The 22,629-nt window shown below is 44.3% G+C and overlaps 1 protein-coding gene across 2 annotated transcripts in view; it reads right to left on the reverse strand.

Annotated features, from left to right (window-relative positions):
• LOC132406374 (phospholipid phosphatase 3-like) overlaps positions 1-22,629 on the reverse strand; it is a 98,302-nt gene that overhangs the window by 30,279 nt on the left and 45,394 nt on the right. For both annotated transcript variants that reach the window (XM_059991962.1, XM_059991960.1), the window contains 3 exons: positions 20,500-20,657; positions 7,995-8,275; positions 5,327-5,384 (listed from right to left, as the gene is read on the reverse strand). In XM_059991962.1, coding sequence (XP_059847945.1) covers positions 5,327-5,384; positions 7,995-8,275; positions 20,500-20,657 — 497 coding nt within the window. The remainder of the gene's footprint in view (positions 1-5,326; positions 5,385-7,994; positions 8,276-20,499; positions 20,658-22,629) is intronic.

The raw sequence follows: 22,629 nt of genomic DNA on the forward strand, positions 1-22,629 counted from the left end.
TCAATATATTCAAATTCTTCGTAGTTCCTAACTTGCTGAAGTAGTAAAATAATTTCACTTTCACTCCTGGCCATTTCTGGCATTTCCAAGCCTGAAAGCTTGAAACCACGGTGAGCAAAACAGTTCTGAATTGTATTACTGTTTATTTTGCACCAACTGTCAGTGACAAAAACCACTGCTTTTTGAACACAAACTCGCGTAACTGATGCTAATAAAAACTTCGCTCTACACACAGTGTAATGTCTAACAGCCACACAAGCGCACGCAACTGCCGTTAGTTAGAAACTGTTTGGCAATAGTCTCCTGTCCCAATTAAGCAGCATAGTGTCCCAAATAAATTAAGTGAATCCCAGCTATATTCTCGATTTCTTTTAATTCTTTAACAGTTGTCCAAATAAGTGGCGGTCCCAATTAACCAATGGCCCAGTTAAAAAGAATCCACTGAATATATAATTTTCGCATTACAATTTACAGTAAATTTTATGCAGTGCATTGTACTGTTGCTGCAAAACTAAGCTCATGACATCGGTCAGTGCTGATAAACTGGATTCCAACTCTAAGTGTCTCCAGAGAGGCTGAGGTCCTCCAGCACCTCGCTCCTTTGCTCTGTATTCATGATGTGAACTTCTGCACCTTGGGTTCCTCTAGTAACAGGAGGCTGGATATACCGGCTAACAAAGGAATGATGTTTATGAGGGACAGAAGCTGCATGCAACATGGAATTTCCAGTCAATTCTTTCCTGGAAAATGCAAACTCGATTGACTGGAATTAATGAAAGGCTGCAGGAGGACATGGGAGAAAAGGCTAATATTTCAGCATGACATCACTTGTGAAACTGAGTGTGTGTGGGAGTAGGGAGAGCGCCAAACCTAAGTGGAATGAAGTTAATCAAAATCAGATCTAGTGACAGTCTCTTCTGGAGATAAAACACACTGCTGTTGAGACTGCTGTAAACTACGGAGCTGTTAACCCTCCCCGTGAGCTCAGTGCCCTTGCTAATTATCAGCTATATTCAGTTGGATTGGGCACTGCCCTCAAGCATAATTCACACTTTATTTCTACTTAATCGCTCACAAGGGATTAGCTCCTTAAACGTTGACTGCAAGATGAGGCAGAGCTCATTTTGTTAAGGGCCATTAAATAAATGCATGTTGAAGCTTGAACCTCCTGATAAAATAAAGACTAAACCTCTCTTTGCCTTGGCAGAGCTGCAACAGTCCTTTCCTATTTATACTTGGATGTTTACAGCATCGGAGTGGGAGGGGACATGTTTCCGTCAAAACAACTCTCTGGATTTTCACTCTGAGCACTCACCCCCAGCACTGAGGAGGGTTGCAGTGAGCACCATCCGCAAAAATTCAGGCCTCTCTCTCTCCAGCTCCCAGGCCAGTGAGCTCAACTCACAATGAATGCCTGCAGGGTTTCCCTCTCATTCAAAGACTACAGATGAGATTTACTTCTGACATGTACATTGAAACACTGAAATGTGTGCTTTGCATCAAATCACTGCAGGCGTCATCATATTTCTGACTGCATGCCCTCAGTGTATGCCATTGGAATATTTCATCTATTAGGAGGTACGATGCAGATCTTGTCTCTTCAGGCAAGGTGGGGCCTGTACAAAAGGGCTGAATGTAGCTGAACTGGAGGGGGACTAATTTCCTAGCAGTAAGGTTGGCTAGTGCTGCATGGGGGGGGGGGGGTTAAACTAGAGTTGGGGGAGATAGCAAGCAGAGCCCCAGAACCAATAGTGGAGTGGTGCTGGAGAAAGATGTTGTTTAGCCTACATTCAAAGTCAGGTTGAGCATGGTGGGACTTATGTCCATATTTTAATGCGAGGAGTACTCTAGGAAAGGCGAGCGGGCTCAGGGAATGGATCAGTGCGTGGAATTATGACAAGTCAAGTTTAGTGTCGTTTAACTATATACATGCATACTGTCAAGGGAGACAACGCTTCTCCAGACCAGGGTGTAAAGCACAGTAGGACCCATAACACACACTCATATAACACAAAATAACTTAGGAAAGTAAGGATAAAATCTAAATATGAATTTCACATATATAAAGTGTCTGAATTAAATATTGTACCTGGGACGCCGGGATTCACTGCTGAACCCTCTGGAGGTGTCATGGGCCTATCAGCGAAACGCTGAGGAAAGAGGACGCCCACTTGATAACCCAGAAGATGCCACCACTCACTTGGCTACCCCACAGAGTCCAGGGAGCATGTCGCAGGAGTGCAAATAGGGGATATTAACATCTAGTCCTACATAACATACTTATAATACAACTACTATATAGAGACATTTAACATCTAGTCCTACGTAACATACTATAAGGTCTAGAACAGCTTAACTGGTGACACTTTAAATGTGAGGTGACAGGGAGTTCGGAAGCCTAATCGCTTGAGGGAAGGAAAGGTTTCCCAACAAGCTCATTCTTGTTTCGTTGCATCACAGCCTCCTGCTTGACGGTAGAAAGTCCAAGAGGACACTGGATAGATGGGTGAGATCCTTAAGGGCCCTGTGTATGCAGCACTCCTGATAAATGCCCCTGAGGGGCGTTAAGGAGACTCTCTAGGATCCTCTCAGCTGTTCTCACAGTCCTTCGTAGGGACTTCCGGTCCGATGTGTGGCTGCTCTCATATCAGATGGAGATGCAGCTCGTCAAGACACTCGCAATAGTGCATCCAGGACAGACTGGGGAGCTTGTCTAGTCAGACAGGGCACACAGGAGAATTCGTCTAGTGAGGAAAGTTACGACCACGTTAACAGGATTATATTATAGACCACCCAACAGACTACAGCATTTAGAGGAGCCAATTTGTATACAGGTGGTAGACTGTTGTAAGAAACATAAGGTTGTGATAGCAGGCAATTTTAACTTTCCAAATATTGACTGGGTCTCCTGTACTGTAAAAGGGCTGGCTGGATGAGAAAGAGTTTGTCAAAAAGTGTTCAGGAAAGTCAGCCCATACAAGTTCCAACTACAGCGAGTCTGATATTAGATCTCCTGTTAGGGAATGAGATTAGATAGGTGACAGAGGTTTAAACACTTGGCACCTTGTGATCGTAATGCTGCTAGTTTCAAGGTAATTATGGAAAAGAATAGGTTTGATTCTCGGGTTGAGATTCTAAATAGGAGAAAGCCAATTTTGATAATATCAGAAAGGATCTGGCAAGTGTGGCTTGGGACAGTTTGTTTTCTGGCAAAGGCATCTTGGTAAGTGGGAGGCCTTCAATGGTGAGATTTAGAAGCATACAGAGCTTTTACGTTCCTGGCAAGGGCAACACGTTTTGGGAATCTTTGTTTTTGAGAAACAGATGGGGAAAGATCTTAAATGGATTTTTTGCATCCGTATTTACTTACAGTGTCTATAGAATTGAGGCAAAGCAGCAATGAGGTCATGGAGCCTATATAGATTAAAGAGGAGGAGGTGCTTGCTGTCTTGAGACAAATTAGGGTGGATAAATCCCCTAGGCCTGACAAAGTGTTCCTCTGGATCCCGTGGGAGGTGAGTGGAGAAATTACAGGGGCCCAGCAGTGATATTTAAAATATCCTTAGCCACGGGCGACGTTGCCGGAGGACTGGAGTGTAGCTAATGTTGTTCCGTTGTTTAAGAAAGGCTCTAAGAATAAGCCAGGCTGATGAGCCTGACATCAGTGGCAGGAAAGTTACTGGAAGGTATTCTAAGGGACCGGATGTACAAGTATGTGGACAGACAGGGGCTGAGGGTGGCGTGGTTAGCACAACACTTTACAGTATCAGCGACCAGGGTTCAGTTTCCGACACTGTCTGTAATGAGTCTGTACGTTCTCCCCACGACTGCGTGGGTTTCCTCTAAGTACTCTGACTTCCTCCCACAGTCCAAAGATGTACCGGTTGGGAGGTTAATTGGTCATTGTAAATTGCCCCACGATTAGGCTGGGGTTAAAATCGGAGGTCGTTGGCTGGCACAGCTTGAAAGGCCTATTCATTGCTGTATCTCAATAAATAAATTAGGGATCTGTACCAGCTGGAAAAATGAGTTAAAAATGACAGATGGAATTTAATGCAGACAAGTGTGAGATGTTGCACTCTGAGGGGACCAGCCAGGGTAGGAAAACCAGGGAACCAGGATGGTTGCAAAGAAAAAGCATTTCAGGATGTATATTGTATACATTTCTCTGACATTAAATGTACCTTTGAAACCTTGGTCTTCGAGCAATATGAAGGCCCTGGTTGAGAAAATGAAAGAGGTGCACAGCAGGCAGGCAGGAATGAGGTATTTAAACGTACAAGAAATGCAGGAGAACACTTAGAAGGAGATTAGGATGGCTGAGGTTGCTCTAGCAGTCAAGGTGAAGGAAAATCGTAGGGGCTTCTCCAGACATATCAAGAGCAGAAGGATAGCAAGGGACAAAATTGGTCCTCTGGAAGATCAGAGTGATAATATATGCAAGGAGCCAAAACAGATGGGGGAGAACTTAGTGGACTTCAGTCATGATACTGGAACCTTTCTACCAATAAGAAGTCCGGTTACTTACCGGTTACATTTGATAGAATATAGAGCAGTATAGGCCCTTCAGCCCACAATGTTGTGCTGACCTTTTAATCTACTCTAAGATCAGTCTAAACAACAAGAGATTCTGCAGATGCTAGGAATCTAGAGTAACACACATAAAATGCTGGAGGAACTCAGTAGGTCAGGCAGTGTCTATGGAGAGGAATAAAGAGTCAATGTTTTTATGGGCCAGGTCCAGCTTGGTTCTGATGAAGAGCCTTGGTCTGAAACATTGACTCTTTATTCCTGAGTTCCTCCAGCATTTTGTGTGTTACTCAAAGATCAATCGAACCCTTTCTTCCCTCACAGCCCTCCATTTTTCTATCATCTATGTGCCCATCTAAAAGTCTCTCTAAATGTCTCTCAGTATCTGCCTCTACCATCACCTCTGGCAGTGTGTTCCACACACCCACCACTCTTGTGTAAAAAAAAACCTACTTCTGTCATCCTTCATACATTCCTTCTGACTTCATCATTCATCCTTCTGACATTCCTTCAATCACAGGGAATATACAGAGAAACTAATCTCCTGCCCAATCTTAATTCCTTGAAGTTGTGTCGTCTGTTTCACAGGTTCCAGGCCCATGCTAGTACAACGATTCCAGCCCTAATAAACACGCTCCTCCACCCTCCACTTCACCCCAGGTTTCTGAAGTTGGAGATATTTGAAATGATGTGCTGCTTTCTCTCACAGAGTGACACACAGTGCTGGCGATGACACAGGTTGCAACATGTTCAGGTGCTGCAAAGGTCAATGGAATTTGCTGAATTGAACACTCACCGCCAGGTAGAGAAGGGTGTACATGGCAAAGGAGGCGTGGCCAGAGTAAAACGACTTCCTGAAAGTGAAAACACAACATCCAAAGTGAGTCACTCAGGTTAAAAGAGCTCTTTGCCAGACAGAAAATTACTCTAAAGTAATTCTGAAGTTCAATTGATGCTGACATACATTATGTCCTGGACAACCCCCTGCAGAATAGTGCCCAACAGTGAAAGCATGCAATGGAGATTTTTACAATCAAACCTGTTTGATCATAGAATGTCCTGTTCCTTTTAAGTTATAGGATCTGAATTCACTGGTAATTACTGCAACCCACATCTCTTTTTACTTTTGATATCTTTACATAGCACAGTAACAGGTCTGATGAGTCAATGGAGCCCAATTACACTCACGAACAATTAAACTACTAGTCCGACCACCTTTGGAAATCGAGCACCCAGAGGGAACCCACACAGTCATGGGGAGAACATACAAATCCTTTACAGACAGCTGCGGGAATTTAACCTGCCTCGCTCGCATTGTAAACCTTTATGAGGATCACTATGCTGCTGTGCCACCACTTTAATGTCTGCTGCTAAAGGAAGTGACAATAAACCCTTTTATTGAACTACCGCACTTTGTGTTGTGAAGGTGCTGTTTGGAAGGGAGATTCAAGGAACAAAATACTTCCTGGTCAGGACAGTGCGTCTGAACAAATGACACCATTCTGACTACTCTGTCCGTTTCAGTCAGAAATAAATATTAGGTGAATCCCACTTCCCAAGCTGGCGTATAACACTGCTAGTCATGACTCTCCATAAGACATAGAAGCAGGATTAGGCCATTCAGCCCATCAAGTCTGCTCTGCCATTCCATCATGGCTGATTTGTTATCCCTCTCAACCCCATTCTCCTGCTTTCCCCTCATAACCTTTGATGCCCTTGCTAGTCAAGGACCTATAAGCCTCTGCTTTACATATACTCAATGACTTGGACTCCATGGCTGTCTGTGGCAATGAATTGCACAGAATCACCGCCTTTGGCTGAAGAAATTCCTCCTAATTTCTGTCTTAAAGGCACATCCTTATATCCTGAGGCTGTACTTTTGGTCCAAGACTCACCCACTATAGAGAACATCCTCTCCACATCCATTCTATCTAGGAATTTCATTATTCAATAGCTTTCAATAAGATTTCCTCCACCTCATTCTTCTAAACTCCAGCAGGTACAGGCCCAGAGCCATCAAACACTCGTATGTTAACTCCTTCATTCCTAAGATAATTCTCGTATACCTCCTCTGGACCCTCTCCAATGCCAGCAAATCCTTCCTTAGATAAGGAGTGCAAAACTGCTCACAATACGCCAAGTTCTTTAACAGAGAGCATTACAGCACAGTACGAGCCCTTCGACCCACAATGCTGCGCCAACCTTTTAACCTACTCTAAAATCAATATCTAATCCTTCCCTCCCACATTTACTTTTCTATCATCCATGTGATGGAAGGGTGGATAAAATCAAATGTCAACAGAACTATCTGTGACCAGTGAGCAGTGATCAAAATCTGGCTTTGCCGGAAAACTCACAATGCCACCAGCAGCAGAGTTTCAGCCTGTGCTGTTTAACAGTTCAACTGGGAGCTGCAGCTGTCGAGGCCTCTACCAACCTACCAGGCAGTGAACTTTGGGGTTGACTAACATTGTTTCTCCCAACTTGGAAGAGGCCACTGAAGAGGATTGGAAAAGAAGCTGCCGAGGATTGTAAACTCAGCCAGCTCAAATCACTGACACCAGCCTCCCCAGCATCAAGGACACCTTTAAAAGATGGCATCTGGAAAAACCCCCATCACCATGCCCTCTTCTCATTAGTACCATCGAGGAGGTTGGTATAGGAGCACAAAGGTACACACTCAGTTCTTTAGGAACAGCTTCTTCCCCTCCACCATCAGAATTCTGAGTGGACATTGAATCCATGGACACTACCTATTTTTGCTCTCTGACTGTAATTTATAGAATATTTTAAGTATTACACTGTACTGCAGTCACAAAACAACACATTTCATGACACATGTCAGTGATAGTAAACCTGATTCTGATTTTATACATAACTCCATCATGAACACTGAAGGCCAACTCAGCCTGGATCTTGGCTCAGTATGCAGTGCCCGCGCTCGCCTGAGCCACTGGAAACCCCAGCAGGATGAAACTAGCATTGGTGACACGAGGGACAGCAGATGCAACAAATTATCTGCTGGAACAAAGCAGCGGGTCAAGCAGCATCTGTGGAAAGAAAGGAGTCATCGATGTTTTGAGTCGAAGACCTACATCAGGACAGGGTTGTAATTCATAAACACAGGAGATCCTGAAGATGCTGGATTGAGCAACAAAGTGCTGGAGGAACTCAGCAGGTCAGGAGGTATCGATGGAAGGGAGTAGGCAGTTAATGTTTCAGGCCGAGACCCTACATCAGGACTGGAGTACAAGTTATGTACAACCCTGCAAGCTGACGCAGGGTTTCAACCAAAATCATCGACTATTCCTTTCCTCCCGCAGACACTGCTTCTCCAGCAGATAGATGGTTGTTGGATGCAACACTCATCCACTTCATAACTGGCGACAGAAACAGAACGGTAGTGGGTGGGGTTGGCTCGATGGATAATCTGAGACACATGCTAAGCAGAGAATGTGCTTTACCTGCCCTCTGTGACTGCCGAGGCCGTCCCATTGCAGACGTAATCCTCAATGTATCCTTTGGTACAGTCAATTTTGGAGAAATCGGGCTTGCAGACGTACAGGAAGTTGGGTCTCAACCTGCCGACAGCAACCTTTGCCAGATCAGTGAGGGACTGGCTCACTGCACAGCCGAAGAGGAAACAGCCGACCTGCTTGTATATCACAGACACGTAGGGATTCGAGACGAAAGACTTTGTTTTCTCCTTCAAGAATCGGACCCTGTAACTTTCACTGATGGCTATCTGCGGGGGAAAGAAAAGAAGGTAGAAAAATGAATTGGTAGTATTAGGTATTTCAGCTCTTCCCTTCCACTCCCTGAGCCTTCCCATTCTGGCACCTTACGGGGTCAAATCTCCTGCTGTTAGGCGTGTGTTAGAGATCTGAACTTGCACAAAGATAGAAGGGAATGGAAAAGAGCACAGGTTCAACGTTCAGAGTAAATTCATTATTAAAATACATATACTGTAGGCCACTATTCATTCCCTTGTGGTCATTCAGCACATCAGAATCAAGGAAAAACTGCATCGAAAGACAACCAATGTGCAGAAGACAACGCATTGTGCAAATACAAAAAAGAAAAAAAAGCAAAAAAAATATTGAGAACATGAGTTGTCGAGAGCTTTCCTACCCTTGAATAGTTTTACTTAACACGTTGATCCAGTCTACGCTTCTCATTGACTCGGAAAACATGCCAGCATAATCAATCCCGGTCACTCTCTCTTCTCCCTCCTCCCATCGAACAAAAGGTACAAAAACACGGAGCAGCAGGCTCAAGGACAGCTTCTACCTAGTTGTTGCAATAGTAGAGTTCTTGTACATCAAAGATGGGCTCTTGACCTCACAATCTATTTCATCATGGCCCTGCACTGCACTTTCTCTGTATCTTTACCCTTGTATGAGCCATATGTACTTTGGCAGGTGAAACAAAGATTTCACTGTTCGTCAGGAGGTGACGTTAAGAAACCGATTCCAATTCCAACTGCATAGCCAGGGACTTTTACCCAGGGCAAAAATGGCAAATACGAGGGCCATAGTTTTAAGGTTACTGGAGGGAAGTATAGGGGATGTCAGAGGTTAAGTTCTTCACATAGAGTGTCTCGGGTCCGTGGAAAACCCTACCAGGGTTGGTGGTTGAGACAGGTACATTAGGGATGTTTAAGGTACTCTAAGATGGGTGCAAGGACGATAGAATGGAGGGCTACGTAGGAGAGAAGGGCTAGATTGGTTTTGGAGTATGTTAAAAGAATGGCACAACATCATGGGCTGAAGGGTCTGTTTGTGCTCCACAGTTTATCTGAGGACTATGACCTTGTTGTAGTGGAGAGATCCCAACAATGATGTCTCTCCTGAGCTTATGGTAGGGCACCCATGACGGTAAGGTCAAGGGGGATGGTCCAGACAAAGTGTGATCCAGGCAAGTCCTCATCAGTGGAGTCAGCTGCAGCAGAGAAGGGTCTCCAATTGTCTTGCATGTCAAGTCACTGGATCGATCCTGATCTGTCAAGGACCATGCAGTGACTGCCTATGCATCAGCAAAGTCACGCACAGGTACTCTCCATTCCTGAATACCCCTTTGGGAGAACATCATATTCAACCTGAATGATCGCGCTACTACTGTGCTGTAATGTTCTACGTTTTAACTCTTGAGACTTTTTCAGTCAGGAAAGGACATGTCGCAATTGCAATATGAATCCAAAATTAACAATCATGTCAATAGGCCTTGGATTATTCTAACTCCTCCTCCCCTGTCAATACGACTGATGCAGACTACATGCTTCATAGGTGGCTGAACTTTGTGCATTAATTTCATCCTGATTCATCCCACAGTTGAAATTCAGTGTAACATGAGTTTCCTGTAGCCACATCATCCATTGCCCATTTATCATAATTCAAGGTCAGGGCGACAGAGCATTGTTATTTAAGGCAGATAGGAAACGGACACTGCATTTGCGTAGTTGGTAAATTATCGTACATTGAAGGTACAGGGCATCCTTTTAAGTTTCCTTAAGTAACATCCTCTGCCACATAAAAGTAGCAGAGGTTCTATTTGTGTCCGTGAAGCAATAGACCCGACCCAGTCCTTCGCTCTCGTATCTGCGCTGTACAAACTCAAGTTAGCAACATCCAAAATGGACTCAACATTTGTGATGTCAGCACAGTTCTGACACCAAGATAAACTCCGTGGCATCTGAGTGAGCAACAGCTCCTTCCCCACACTGTTAATCACACGAGGAGCAGACAGCATGGAAAGACTCGTTACAGTTGACATCTAGCATGAAAATAACGACAGGAATTCCTCTGCAGGAATAAACTGCTGACATAGCAACACATCTTATTAACCCCAGGGAAGGAGCCTCTGCATCAAAAACCATACACACCCAGGAAACTAGGCAGACAAGGGGCAGCAGGACCGTGGGTAATAACATCCAGAGACCCCGGAGATATTGATTTTGAATCCCACTGAAAATCTTTAAATTTAGATTTAAATAATAACTCAAAGTCACTGACATATACTCAATAACAAAATCATTGGGAAGCATGGTAGCAACATGATTGCAGTGCCATTGCAGGGTTCAATTCCGCTGCTGTCTGCAAGGGCTTTGTACGCTCTCCCCGTGATCAGGTGGCATCTCCAGTTTCCTCCCACAGTCCAAAAAATTGCAGGTTAGTAGGTGAATTGGCCACATGGGTGCCATTAGGCAGTGTGAAGGGCCTGTGACCTTGCAGTACCTCTAAAGCTAAACCTAAAAACCGTTGTATCATTACAAGTGTGCATCCATTCCCTTTCGGGAAGGAAATCTGCCTGTCTTCTTCGATCTGGCTTAGGTGTAACTCCGCTTGTTTATTTCTCTCAACAACATTTTCAGGTGGCTCTTCAGGATGGGCAATAAATACCAACCTAGAACTTTCTTTGCACCTCTCCTGTCAAGACCTTTCAAAGAGCTATGTTTCAGTAAGATCTCTCCTTCGTCTGAACTCAAAGCAGTCCAGCCCACTCAGTCGTTCCTAGCTGCTTCAGCCCACAAAGTAGTGGAAGTAATTAATTGACTGAGAATACTTCCAAGACACCTTGAAGTTGTGATAAGGTGCTGTGTCAAAGCAAGCCGCTTAAACACAATGAATGGTTGTGATTAGGGTTAAGAACAAGCCCTTTAATCATGGATTTTGGTAGACATGCGCAAACTTGCAGTTGATGATGTCGTCTGGATCCCTCGATGAAAATCTTGCTACCTTTCTCATTCCCCTGTCATTCACTACCCTGTAGTGGTAGTGTGATCACTCGAGTCAAGTATGATGTTCTCCCAAGGGGTTATTCTCTCAATGGAGGGCACCTGTTTGTCCCTCAGCACATACTCCTGCAGCCTGGAATGTGTCAGTCGGCAGATTTCCTCCACAGACATCTCAATGTGCTGGCAGACCAACAAGCTTCGGGCAGACTAAAGGGCGTCTTTTACCAAGCTGATGATCTGCCAGCAGCACGTGATGTCAGCTCCAACTGTGTCCTTGGGAACAGCTCGTAGATCAGAGTCCTCTGTCAAGCAGCTGCTAGGGCTGAACCGTAACACAGGCCCTTGCATCTCTCTCCACACCCATAAAGAGGTAACCAGCTTAATCCCACAACCCTGCAGAGTGGGTTCCTGCCTTAACTACCATTTCAGGCAAAGCATTCCAACTCCCCTGTGGAAAAAAATACTTCTCATCTCCTCTCTACTCCTACAAATTACCGTAAGAGTACGTCCTCTATTTTTGACATTTTGCTAAGGAAACACAATGTGTTATTTTTCATAGCACAAGAGATTTCGCAGAAGATGAAAATACAGAGCAACACACAAAGTGCCAGAGGAGCTCAGTAAGTCAGGCAGCGTCTACGGAGGTGAATGAACAGCCAAGACTCTTCATCAGGACTGGAACAGAAGGGGAAAAAAACGCAGACTAAAAGGGAGGGGGGTGGGGTAACCTACTTTTTCCACCTATCACCCCTCAGCTTCTCACTTCATCTCCTCCTATCCTACCCAACCACCTTCCACCCCTCACCAGGTCTTGCCCATCAGGTGCCAGCTCAACTCCTTCTCCTCCCCACCTTTCTATTCAGGCTTCTTCCCCTTTCAAGTCCTGATGAATGGTTTTGGCTTCAAATGCAGACTATTTATTCCTCTCCATAGATGTTGCTTGAGCTGCTATGATCCTCCAGCATTTTGTGTGTATTGCATTAATTTCCTCTCCCTATTATAAGTGCCGATGACTTCACAGGTTATAGATCATAAGCTCTTGCTGACTCAGGGCTTGTCTTTATTATTCCTTTTCTTCCGTTTGTTATGGCTGTGGTAGGACTTGGCTCGACAAGGGATTGTCTGCGCCTCACAATGATTTACCACACCGGAGAATGGCCCACAGTCAGCTGTACCGATGTATAACACACAGCATTTAGACTGACACAGGTAGCACATTCACTTTACAGTGCTAGTGATCACTAATTGAAGCTTAATTCCCGCTGATGCCTGGAAGGAGTTCGTACATTTTCCACTTTTAGTAATTATTTTATGTATTGCACTGTACTGCTGCCGCAAAAAAAAACGTGCGAGTGATGATAAACCTGATTCTGATAATGGGTCTCTATTGTGGACTGAGAGTGGGAAGGGGAATTAATGGCTGGGAAAAGGGGAAGAGAAGTCCTAGAGGGAGATTCTATAATGATCAATAGACCAATTGTTTGGAATCAAATGACCTTGCCTGGTGCTTCAGGTCTGGGTGTGTGCGCAAGCTCGCCACACCCCGTCCCGAGCACTCCGTCTCTGCCACTTCCCGTGGTGCTCCACTCTTGCCATTCCCAACATTCTTTATTCCCCCCAGATTTACAAAGACTTTTGCACAGTACTGTATAGGTTTTAGGTCCAGCAACTTGTTTGATTTGACACAAATGGTGCATTTTACTCTATGTTTCAATGTAAATGTGACAAATAAAGCTAATTTTTAATCTTGAATCACTAAATGCACCTCATAGTGCGTACATCTGTGATAATTATCTGAGGTAGAATAAACAGCCTCCTCCGGAAATTGGATGAATAATCCAAACACAGAAGAAAAATTAAGTTAAGACATGAATAAAATAGCCAAAGTATTAAGTCACCTCCACTATGAACGCACAATCAGATGCCGTATCACAATGACGCCAATCCCAAAAGCAACTTCTGATCTATTGCGTCTTGTGTTTTTGTGTCTGTCTCATTCAGCTTCGTTTTCACAGGTATATATAATGCCAGCTTCTATTAACAACCACTCAAGCCCAAATCTTTTCGTGTAGAAGAAAGAGTCTTTACTCACTTTGTTCCAGCTTGTAAATTCTGAATCCTGAAACACTAATTCAAGTTGCACAATGCCTGCCTTGCCGGCACACCCTTTCAACCATCAGTTCCTTCTCATTTGCTGTGATTATCAGGGCACAATTAATGCATCTATGAAGACTGAATGTTGCAGGTTGTTGTTGATGAAAATTAGCTTTGCTTGTCACATGTACGTGGAAACATACTGTGAAATTGGCGTCAAATCCGATCGGTGAGGATTGCACTGGGGGCAGCCCACAAGTATCACCGCACTCCCAGCGCCAACATGGCATGCCCACAGCTCTCAGACCCTCACTGCATGTACGTCTTTGGAACGTGGGAGGAAACGAGGAGAACCCGAAACCTCCTTACTGACAGTGACGAGAATCAAACCCCAAACGGCGATCGCTGGCACTGTAGAACAACTGATCTAACCAATACCCTACCAGACCCTATCGTTACGTAGCATCCACACACATCTACACTGGTAGGCTCTGATTGTGACCGGGGGACACAAGGTACTGCAGATGTTGGAATGTGGCGCCACAAATAACCTGCTGGAGCAACTCAGCACATCGAGCAGCATCTGAGGAGGGAGAGGAACTGTCAACGATGTAGGGTTTGGACCTGAAACAGTGAAGTTCCTCCCCAGATGCTGCTGAACCAGCAGGTAGTTTGTTGTTTTAACTGTCACTCGTTCACTCCATAACTGGGGGAGGAAACAGAACGGCAGTGGTTGGGGTTGGCTCGGTGGGTAATCCGAGACACGTGCTGAGCAGGGGATGTATCTTCCATGCCCTCTATCACCCGTACATCATACAGTGAAGGGTGCCGTTTCCCTGAAATCAAATCGGGGAGAATTGTGCTGGGCAGCCCCCCCAAGTGTCACCACACCTCCAGTGCCAACACAACTCAGTACAGCATCTTTGAAATGTGAGAGAAACCCACACGGTCATGGTGAGGAAGTACAAACTCCTTACAGACAGCGTCGGGATTCGAACCCTGATCCTACAGTGACTGCACTAACCACTTCGCTACCGTGCCATAAGTAGCGTAAAGGTTGGGGTTAGCAAACTGCAGTCATGCTATGTTGGTGCCTCCAGCACATCCTCGGACCGTACACTAAACACCGCCTTTCTCTCCATATGACAAATAAAGCTGATCTTTAGGGCGTTGCTCCAGATTCTTGCATCTGCAGCTGGGTGCCTACATTAAAACTGCTGAATCATTATTAATAAGAAGCAGGGGAAAAAAGATGACTGTTCAGTTGCATCTGAACCAAGTAATGTCACAGAGATGGAAGCCGCAGCTATGATTCACTTTGGCTAGTTAGGTCAAAATGGGAAGCTTACTACACTTCCTCACCGCACTTCAATTCAGCAGATCTGACTAAGGCCCCTGATTTTACTGTGTCACAAGGTGATGGCACAGAAGAACCTCGGGATGTCGAAGATCACACAAATGATGCAAGACTTGGCTGTGACTCTGTCACATATCGTACATCAGTCACACACTCCCCAAACAGCTGGCCTCTTTGACTGAAAGGTCAGCACACTTCTCCAGCTACCACCGAAAGAAATGCATTAAAACATTAGGATTGGGAGTAGTTTTGGGCGCCCTATCAAAAAAATGCTGGCATTGGAGACAGTCCTGAGCATGGTTCTGGGTATGAAAGGGTTAATTGTAAGAGGAGTGTTTGATGACTCTGGGCCTGTGCTCACTGGATTTTAGAAGAATGAGAGGGATCTCATGATTACCTATTGGATACTGAAAGGCCCAAGTGGAGTGGATATGGAGAATGTTTCCCATACTGGGGAAGTCTAGGACCAGAGGCACAGCCTCAGAATGCAAAGACATCCAATTAGAACAGAGATGAGAATGAATTTCTTTAGATAGACGATGGTGAATCTGTGGAATTCATTGTTACAAATGGCTGTGGAAGCCAAGTCATTGGGTATATTTAAAGCAAGGTTGATAGGTTCTTGATTACTAAGGGCATCAAAGGTTATGAGGCAGGGGCAGGAGAATGTGGTTGCGAGGAATAATAAATCAGCCATGATGGAATGCTGGAGCAGACTCGATGGGCAGAATAACCCAATTCTTTTGGTCGAAGACCAGCCTCCTGTTACCCGAAGTGACTCGTGCGTTGTATCTGGCTGTATGTGAGCAATAACTCCTCTGAACAGGCTGTTCCTCACATGAGGTGGCTGCATATAGCCTGAATAAATGGAATACTGAATGTCTGAAAACTGGAAAATATCTCTCTAGAGATGCAAACTCTCGTTTGCTTTTTTAATTATGTATTTACTTTATTGAGATACAGCATGGAGTAGGCCCTTCGGGTGCACTGCCCAGCAGTCCCCTGATTTTAATCCGAGCCTAATCCCGGGACAATTTACAATGATCAATTAACCTACCACCGGTAGGTCTTTCATACCGTGGGAGGAATCCGGAGAACATGCGGTCATGGAGGGAAAATACAAACTCCTTACAGGCAGTGGTGGGAATTGAACCCAGATCGCTGGCACTGTAAAACATTGTGCTAACCACTACACTACTGTGCCACCCACTCCAGAGCTGCTCCCTTTGTACAACAGACAGGTAGAGCCTGGAGTCACAAGCGTGTTTTCTCATTTCTTCAGCAGACCATGAGACCACCAAGCTCCTGGCCGCCACCCTGGTCTCCTCACGTATGAAGTGCCAGTCATGTTATACTGTTTGCTTTTTGTTAAAACTTGTGCTGTAAGAGCACTTCATGCTAAAGTATATTGCTCATTTTCAACTGGATTCAGTGAAACATTGTTTAGTTTGGCGGTATGCATGTACAGGGATGAATGACAATAAACTTGAACTTAATCTGCAGGTTGACTCTTATTTTGAATGAAGTTACAGGAGAAGTTTCTGGAGCCAGTTGGGTGAAATTGAATAGCTTCGAAATATTTAAATCTGCCTAATTGTGAAATAACGATGGAAACATCTTATTAACCTGTTCACCATATGCTTCCAAACTGCCCATTTAATTAGATCAGGAGACAGGAGATGTGGGAGTAATTATTTTCATTAAATCATGTCACTCTCGTGTTCTACATCTCTTCTTCCATGCTCTCCCCCACCACTAGTTAGAAGATTTAAAACAATACATTTTTCAGCATTTCTCTCTTGGACCTTCTAAGCTCGGGTGACAGTACTAACAGGGTTAACATCGTTGCTGCCAGAAGTGTTCCAGCATCTGTTTTTCATCAAATGACATCTTTATATAACCTTTTGTTAAGGTTAACCTCCGATCAGATTAAACAGACATTCCCTATTTCCATTTGAACAGGTCTTGTTAAAGCTTCCATAAATTGTGATGCTTTCTGACGTAGGATGAGCAGCAAATGTACAGGAGCTTCTGTTAAACTTACTACATTGAGACTTAAACCTTTCCTTCTTTATCTTAATGGTTCAGCAGAGAATAGATGGGCTAAAGGACCTGTTTCTGTACTGTAGTGTTCTATGACAATGACCTCCTACAATAATGATGATCTGGAACTGACATCTTCTCTGTTTTGGTAGCTAACTTTTAAAAGTCTGCTTTGCAATGAACTTCTAGTAGTGTAACCTATTTTCAGCTTGCCTTCTAGACATCATTAGCTTTAAATTTGCCAGGACCTGAGTTACACAAAAAGATTAAATAGGTCAGAACTTTATTCCCTGGAACAGAGGAGAATGAAGGAAGATTTGATAGAGGTATATAAAATTATGAGGGGTATAGATAGGTTAAATACAAGCAAGCTATTTCCACTGAGGTAGGGTGAAACTAGACCTACGGGTCATAGGTTAAAGGAGAAAGGTGAAATATTTAAGGGGGAATCTGAGGTGAACTTCTTCACTCAGAGGGTTGTGAGAGTGTGGAACAAGCTGCCAGTGGAAGTGGTAGATGCCGGTTCAATTTCTGCATTTAAGAGAAGGTTGGATGACAGCGGTGTGGAGGGTTATATTGTGACTTCCAAAGCCAGAGTACCCAGTTAAATCAGAAAATGCAGCACCAAATCAAAATGATTGTTCTAATCCTTCACTGACCTTCCACACCTGAACACCTCTTCCTTTCCTTCCTCCTCTAGCACCAAGGTTTTTACGACAACCCTCGATACCCTATCAACCCCTGCTTTAAATGTAGCCAATATCTTGGTCTCCATAGCCATCTCCGTGGCAATGAGTTCCACAGGTTCATCACCCTTTGCTAAAGAAATCCCTCCTCATCTCCGTTCAAAGGGACATCCTTGTATTCTGAGGTTATGCCCGCTGGTTGTAGACCCCCACCCAACTTATAGGAAACAGCATCTCCACACCCACTCTATCTAGGCTTTTCAATGAGATGCCCCCTCGCTCTTCTAAACCCCAGTCAGTGAGTACAGGCCAAGACCATCAGACACGCCTCATGCATTAACCCTTTAATTCCCATAAACCTCCCCTGAACCCTCCCCAATGCCAGCACATCTCTTCTTAGCTACGGATATCTCAAAAACTGCTCACAATACTCCAAATCAACAAATTTGACAACACTTGTCAAGAGTTATAATAAACCTGATTATGATTCTGAAATGTGGTCTGACCAACACCTTATAAAGCCTCCACATTACAACCTTGCTTTTATAACGTAGTAGGTTCACTTAAATCAATCCAATCCAGCACAGAGGCAGTTTGCTCTTGAGTAATGCATTGATGTCAAAGGAACACGCACAGAATTTCACCTTGAGTGAGAGGTGACATGGCCAGGGTCAGGGAGGGCTGTATATGATGAATGCATATTAGGCTTATTACAGGGGGGTGCAACCTGTTGGGAAAGATATGCATCTTCCCCCAGGCACATCAAAACCTTCCAGCACTGCAAACCACGCTCCCTTACATCTGAAATGATTGCATTTGCCATGACGGTATACAAAGGAAGGAAAAGTCTTTGTGCTTGGGTTTGAATTGGCTAGAGTTGGATCAGCAGTTAATTTTATCCAGGAGCAACCCAAGGAAAACATGCCATGGAACAATTCGGAAAAGTGGGAAGTGATACACACTTTGGAAGGTTAAGCTTGAAGCCCGAGTACTGGGTTAATGGCAGGATTCTGAGCTGATCCTGAGGTCCGTGTCCATAGTTGCCATACAAATTGATGGGATAGTTAAGAAGGCGAATGATGTGCTGGTCAGGGACTGAGTTCTAGAGCCACAGATCTATAAAACCCTGGTTAGACCACACGGAAATATTGTTTTCAATTCTCATTATACGAAGGATGTGGAAGTTTAGAGAGGGCCTAGAGGAGATTTACCAAGATGCTGTCTGGATTAGAGTGCATGTCCAATGAGGAGATATTCAGCAAGCTGAGGCTTATCGCTTTGGAGCAAAAGGAGGAGGACAGGTGTATTGATGATAAGAGGCAAAGATAGAGTGGATAGCCAGAGACTTTTTCCCCAGGGCAGAAATGGCTAATACGAGGAGGCATAATTTTAAGGTGGTTGGGGGAAAGTATAGGGAGGGATGTCAAAGGTAATTTTTTAACATAGTGAGTTGTTGGTGCATGGAACGCTCTGCCAGGGGTAGTGGTAGAGGCAGATACAGTAGGGAGATTTGAGAAACTCTTAGATAGGCACATGCACAAAAGAAAAATGGAGGGCTCTATGGGAGGGAAGTGTTAGACTGATCTTGGAGTACAGTAGATATTAAGGTTAGCACAATATTGTCAGCTGAAGGGCCTGCACTGTACAGTTCTACATTTTATACAGTAACAATTACAGTCGGCATTCCTTATCCGTGGGGGATTGGTTCCGGGACGCCCCGCAGATACCAAAATTCACGGATGCTCAATTCCCTTATTTAACCTGTCTCTGTGTGCTGGACTTTAGGACCCGGGGGAGCTCTCGACCTTATTTAACCTGTCTCTGTGTGGTGGACTTTAGGACCCGGGGGAGCTCTCGACCTTATTTAACCTGTCTCTGTGTGCTGGACTTTAGGACCCGGGGGAGCTCTCGACCTTATTTAACCTGTCTCTGTGTGCTGGACTTTAGGACCCGGGGGAGCTCTCGACCTTATTTAACCTGTCTCTGTGTGCTGGACTTTAGGACCCGGGGGAGCTCTCGACCTTATTTAACCTGTCTCTGTGTGGTGGACTTTAGGACCCGGGGGAGCTCTCGACCTTATTTAACCTGTCTCTGTGTGGTGGACTTTAGGACCCGGGGGAGCTTTGGACCCACCACCTGCGACTGCTGATGAATCCACAGTGTTTCTGTTCCTTTGATGGAAAACGATCACAATTGAAAATAAAGTGGAAACAATAAAGCGATCAGAAAGAGATGAAACTCCATCAGTCATTGGAAAAGCATTAGGCTACAGTCGGTCAACGATCGGAACAATTTTAAAGGATAAAGTGAGAATAATGGAGCATGTGAAGGCCCTGCCCTGATGAAAGCTACAATTATTACTAAGTATCGCAGTGGTTTAATTAATGAAAATCATATGTTTCTTAAGTGTTTTATATGCATAGAAAGGTAAAATATATACTATATACTAAGACAAACGTTTGACTAACTGATGCTAAATAATACCAGATGTACTTGTCTGGCTAACGTACAAATCTGACTTAAAGACTGCCTGTACTTTAAATCATCTCTAGATTAGTTATAATACCTGATACAATGTAAATGTTATTTAAATATTTGTTATACAGTATTGTTTAGGGAATAATGACAAGAAAAAATAGTCTGTACATGCTCAAACAACGAGTGCTGGAGAGAGAAATTCCGGGTTTTCCTGATCCGTGGTTGGTTGAACCCGTGGATAAGGAAGGCCGACTGTACACAGTTTCCAAGGCCTGTGTGTAGTACTCCTGGTCAGGGATGAGTTTCTAGTGGATTGCTTTCTTATATAAAGCCACTTCACATCCAGTCATGCTTTGTTCTGAGTAGGTAACCACAATGGAACAGAGTCTTCCCCTCGAGACACTCTCAACAGGACACCCCCCCCCCCAACCACACCCACGATTATAACCATCCTCCTGTCCAAGGCCAGACAAGTTGTACAGCGATCTGAAAGGACACAATGTCCCAGCCAAAACCTGTAGTAATCCTGTAGGCCTGTGTTCCCGGAAACATCCAGGAATAAAAGTACACAAACTTACTGCAGTGACAGTGATTAAAATGCCCACGGTGCACAGAACAGGGTCGGTGATGGTTTCAGATTCCTTCAGTGGGTAGTTGATACTCGTATCATTGCAGTAGAACCCACGATTATATGGCTTAACCGCATTGAACTCCACCATGAAGAATGGCAGGGAGGCTGCAAGAGATAAGACAACACAATGAGAGACTGAAGGACAAATCATGTCCAACGCGGGAGCAGGTCAGTCTGACCCGACTTTGAACTTTCCAATCAAAGTAAATTTATTATCAAAGTACATATAGATCACTATACACCACCCTGAGATTCAATGTCTTGCAGACATTCACAGTAGAGCAGAAAAATACAATATAATCAATGAAAAATACAAAGACTGACAAACAACCAATGTGCAAAAGGCAGCAAACTGAGCAAATCCAAAATAAGTAAATATCATTATTTCTTACACCCTCTCCGGAGGCTGCCTGATTTACTGACACAAGATGGCAAAATTCCTAAGTAACACACACAAAATGCTGGAAAACTCAGCAGTTCAGGGAATAAATAGTTGCTGTTTCAGGCCGAAGTGCTGGTGAAGGGCCTCAGCCCCAAATGTCGACTGTTTATTCCCTTTCATAAAAACAACAGTAAACCATCCAGCGAGCAGCATTTCAGTGAGCTTGTTAATGAGAGCGGTCGGAGGAGACAGGTCAGATTGATTCAAGTTGACACGAAGGTGATGGTAACTCAAGTGACCGTGCGTTATAACAGTGGTGCGCAGAAGAATATCTCTGAACACACAACATGTCGAACCTTGAAGTGGATGGGCTTCAGCAGCAGAAGGCCACTAACATACACTCAGTGATCATTTTCTTAGGTACAGGAGGTAAAAAAAAAGTTGATCCTTTGCTACGGAGCCAAGCCATTCAGCCCATCATTCCCTCTACATTATTTCCTGGGCACAGATAATCTTATCCCAGCAATTGCAGGGTCTATCAGTCAATAACCTGGGGGATGAGGGTGTCTGCATGCTGAACTGACCCCTAGCTGTGACCCTGACGGCATGTAGCACACCTATCAAGACAGGTGTCCCACAGGAGAACCAATCACAGTCAGAAGTTGCCGAGTGTATTATTGTGACTGGCCATGAAGTGCTACTTGGAGCACGGCTTATTAAAACTGAGAATTTTGATTGGGGTTATTACTTTCTGTGTTGTAGGTACTTCATTCATGTCCGTACGGGAAATTTACCTCCTAGTATTTAACACTTAAGGCACCTTAAGCAGGAAATGTAACCCGGCCTCTCCCCTACAAGTGTTTAACACCCAGATTAAACAGGAAATCCATCCTCTTCCCCTTACCCAACCCATACAGGATATTAGCTCATGTATAAAACGGCATCCAGTCAGCACAGAAAAGCTTTCCCTGAACTGTACAACAATGCTTCAATCAAGCAAGTGAACCACCCCTACTCGAAAGCCTGACACACGTAGGAAATTCTTGTACATTCATGTTAAAAATGTTGGATTGAGCAATGCAAAATCTGTCTAAATACTGCAGGGAAAAGAAGTACTGAGGTGTTCACAGGCTGTTCAAGAACCTGATGGTGGATGGGAATAAACTGTGCCTGAATCATTGAGTGCGGGACTTCAGATTAAACTTTGGGTTCAAAATTTAATCCAGTAGATCTGATGGGCTGATTATTTTACTATAATGAATATGAAAATTCTAATTCCAATTATTTGAGCTCCATTTCCAATGTAAAAGTACCCACACATGACCTAACCATGGTATAACTTACATCAAGAACACACACTTAACTAGGAGCATTCCTCCTTAATTTAGTGGATTCACACATACACTCCTCACACTCAATCCACCTTTCCCATGGTTCTGGAAAAATCCGTCTCCCAGGGTTCACGTTCCCAGTGATGCCCTTCCCCAACTGACAGAAGCTGGTTATGGTTACAAAATTTAAATGATCTTTGGACGGGAACATGGAGAGGGGACTAGCTCAGAGAGGCCCTTTGGATAAATTGGGTTAATAGGCCTGCTTCTATGCTGTAGAACTATCATTCTAAACCAAGACAAGCTGCTCCAGTGCAAGATCACTGAATTTCTCCTCCCTCTTCCCATCCTCTGAAAGCCTGAA

The sequence above is a fragment of the Hypanus sabinus genome, chromosome 16 (assembly GCF_030144855.1).
Source record: "Hypanus sabinus isolate sHypSab1 chromosome 16, sHypSab1.hap1, whole genome shotgun sequence".
Lineage (NCBI taxonomy): Eukaryota > Metazoa > Chordata > Chondrichthyes > Myliobatiformes > Dasyatidae > Hypanus > Hypanus sabinus.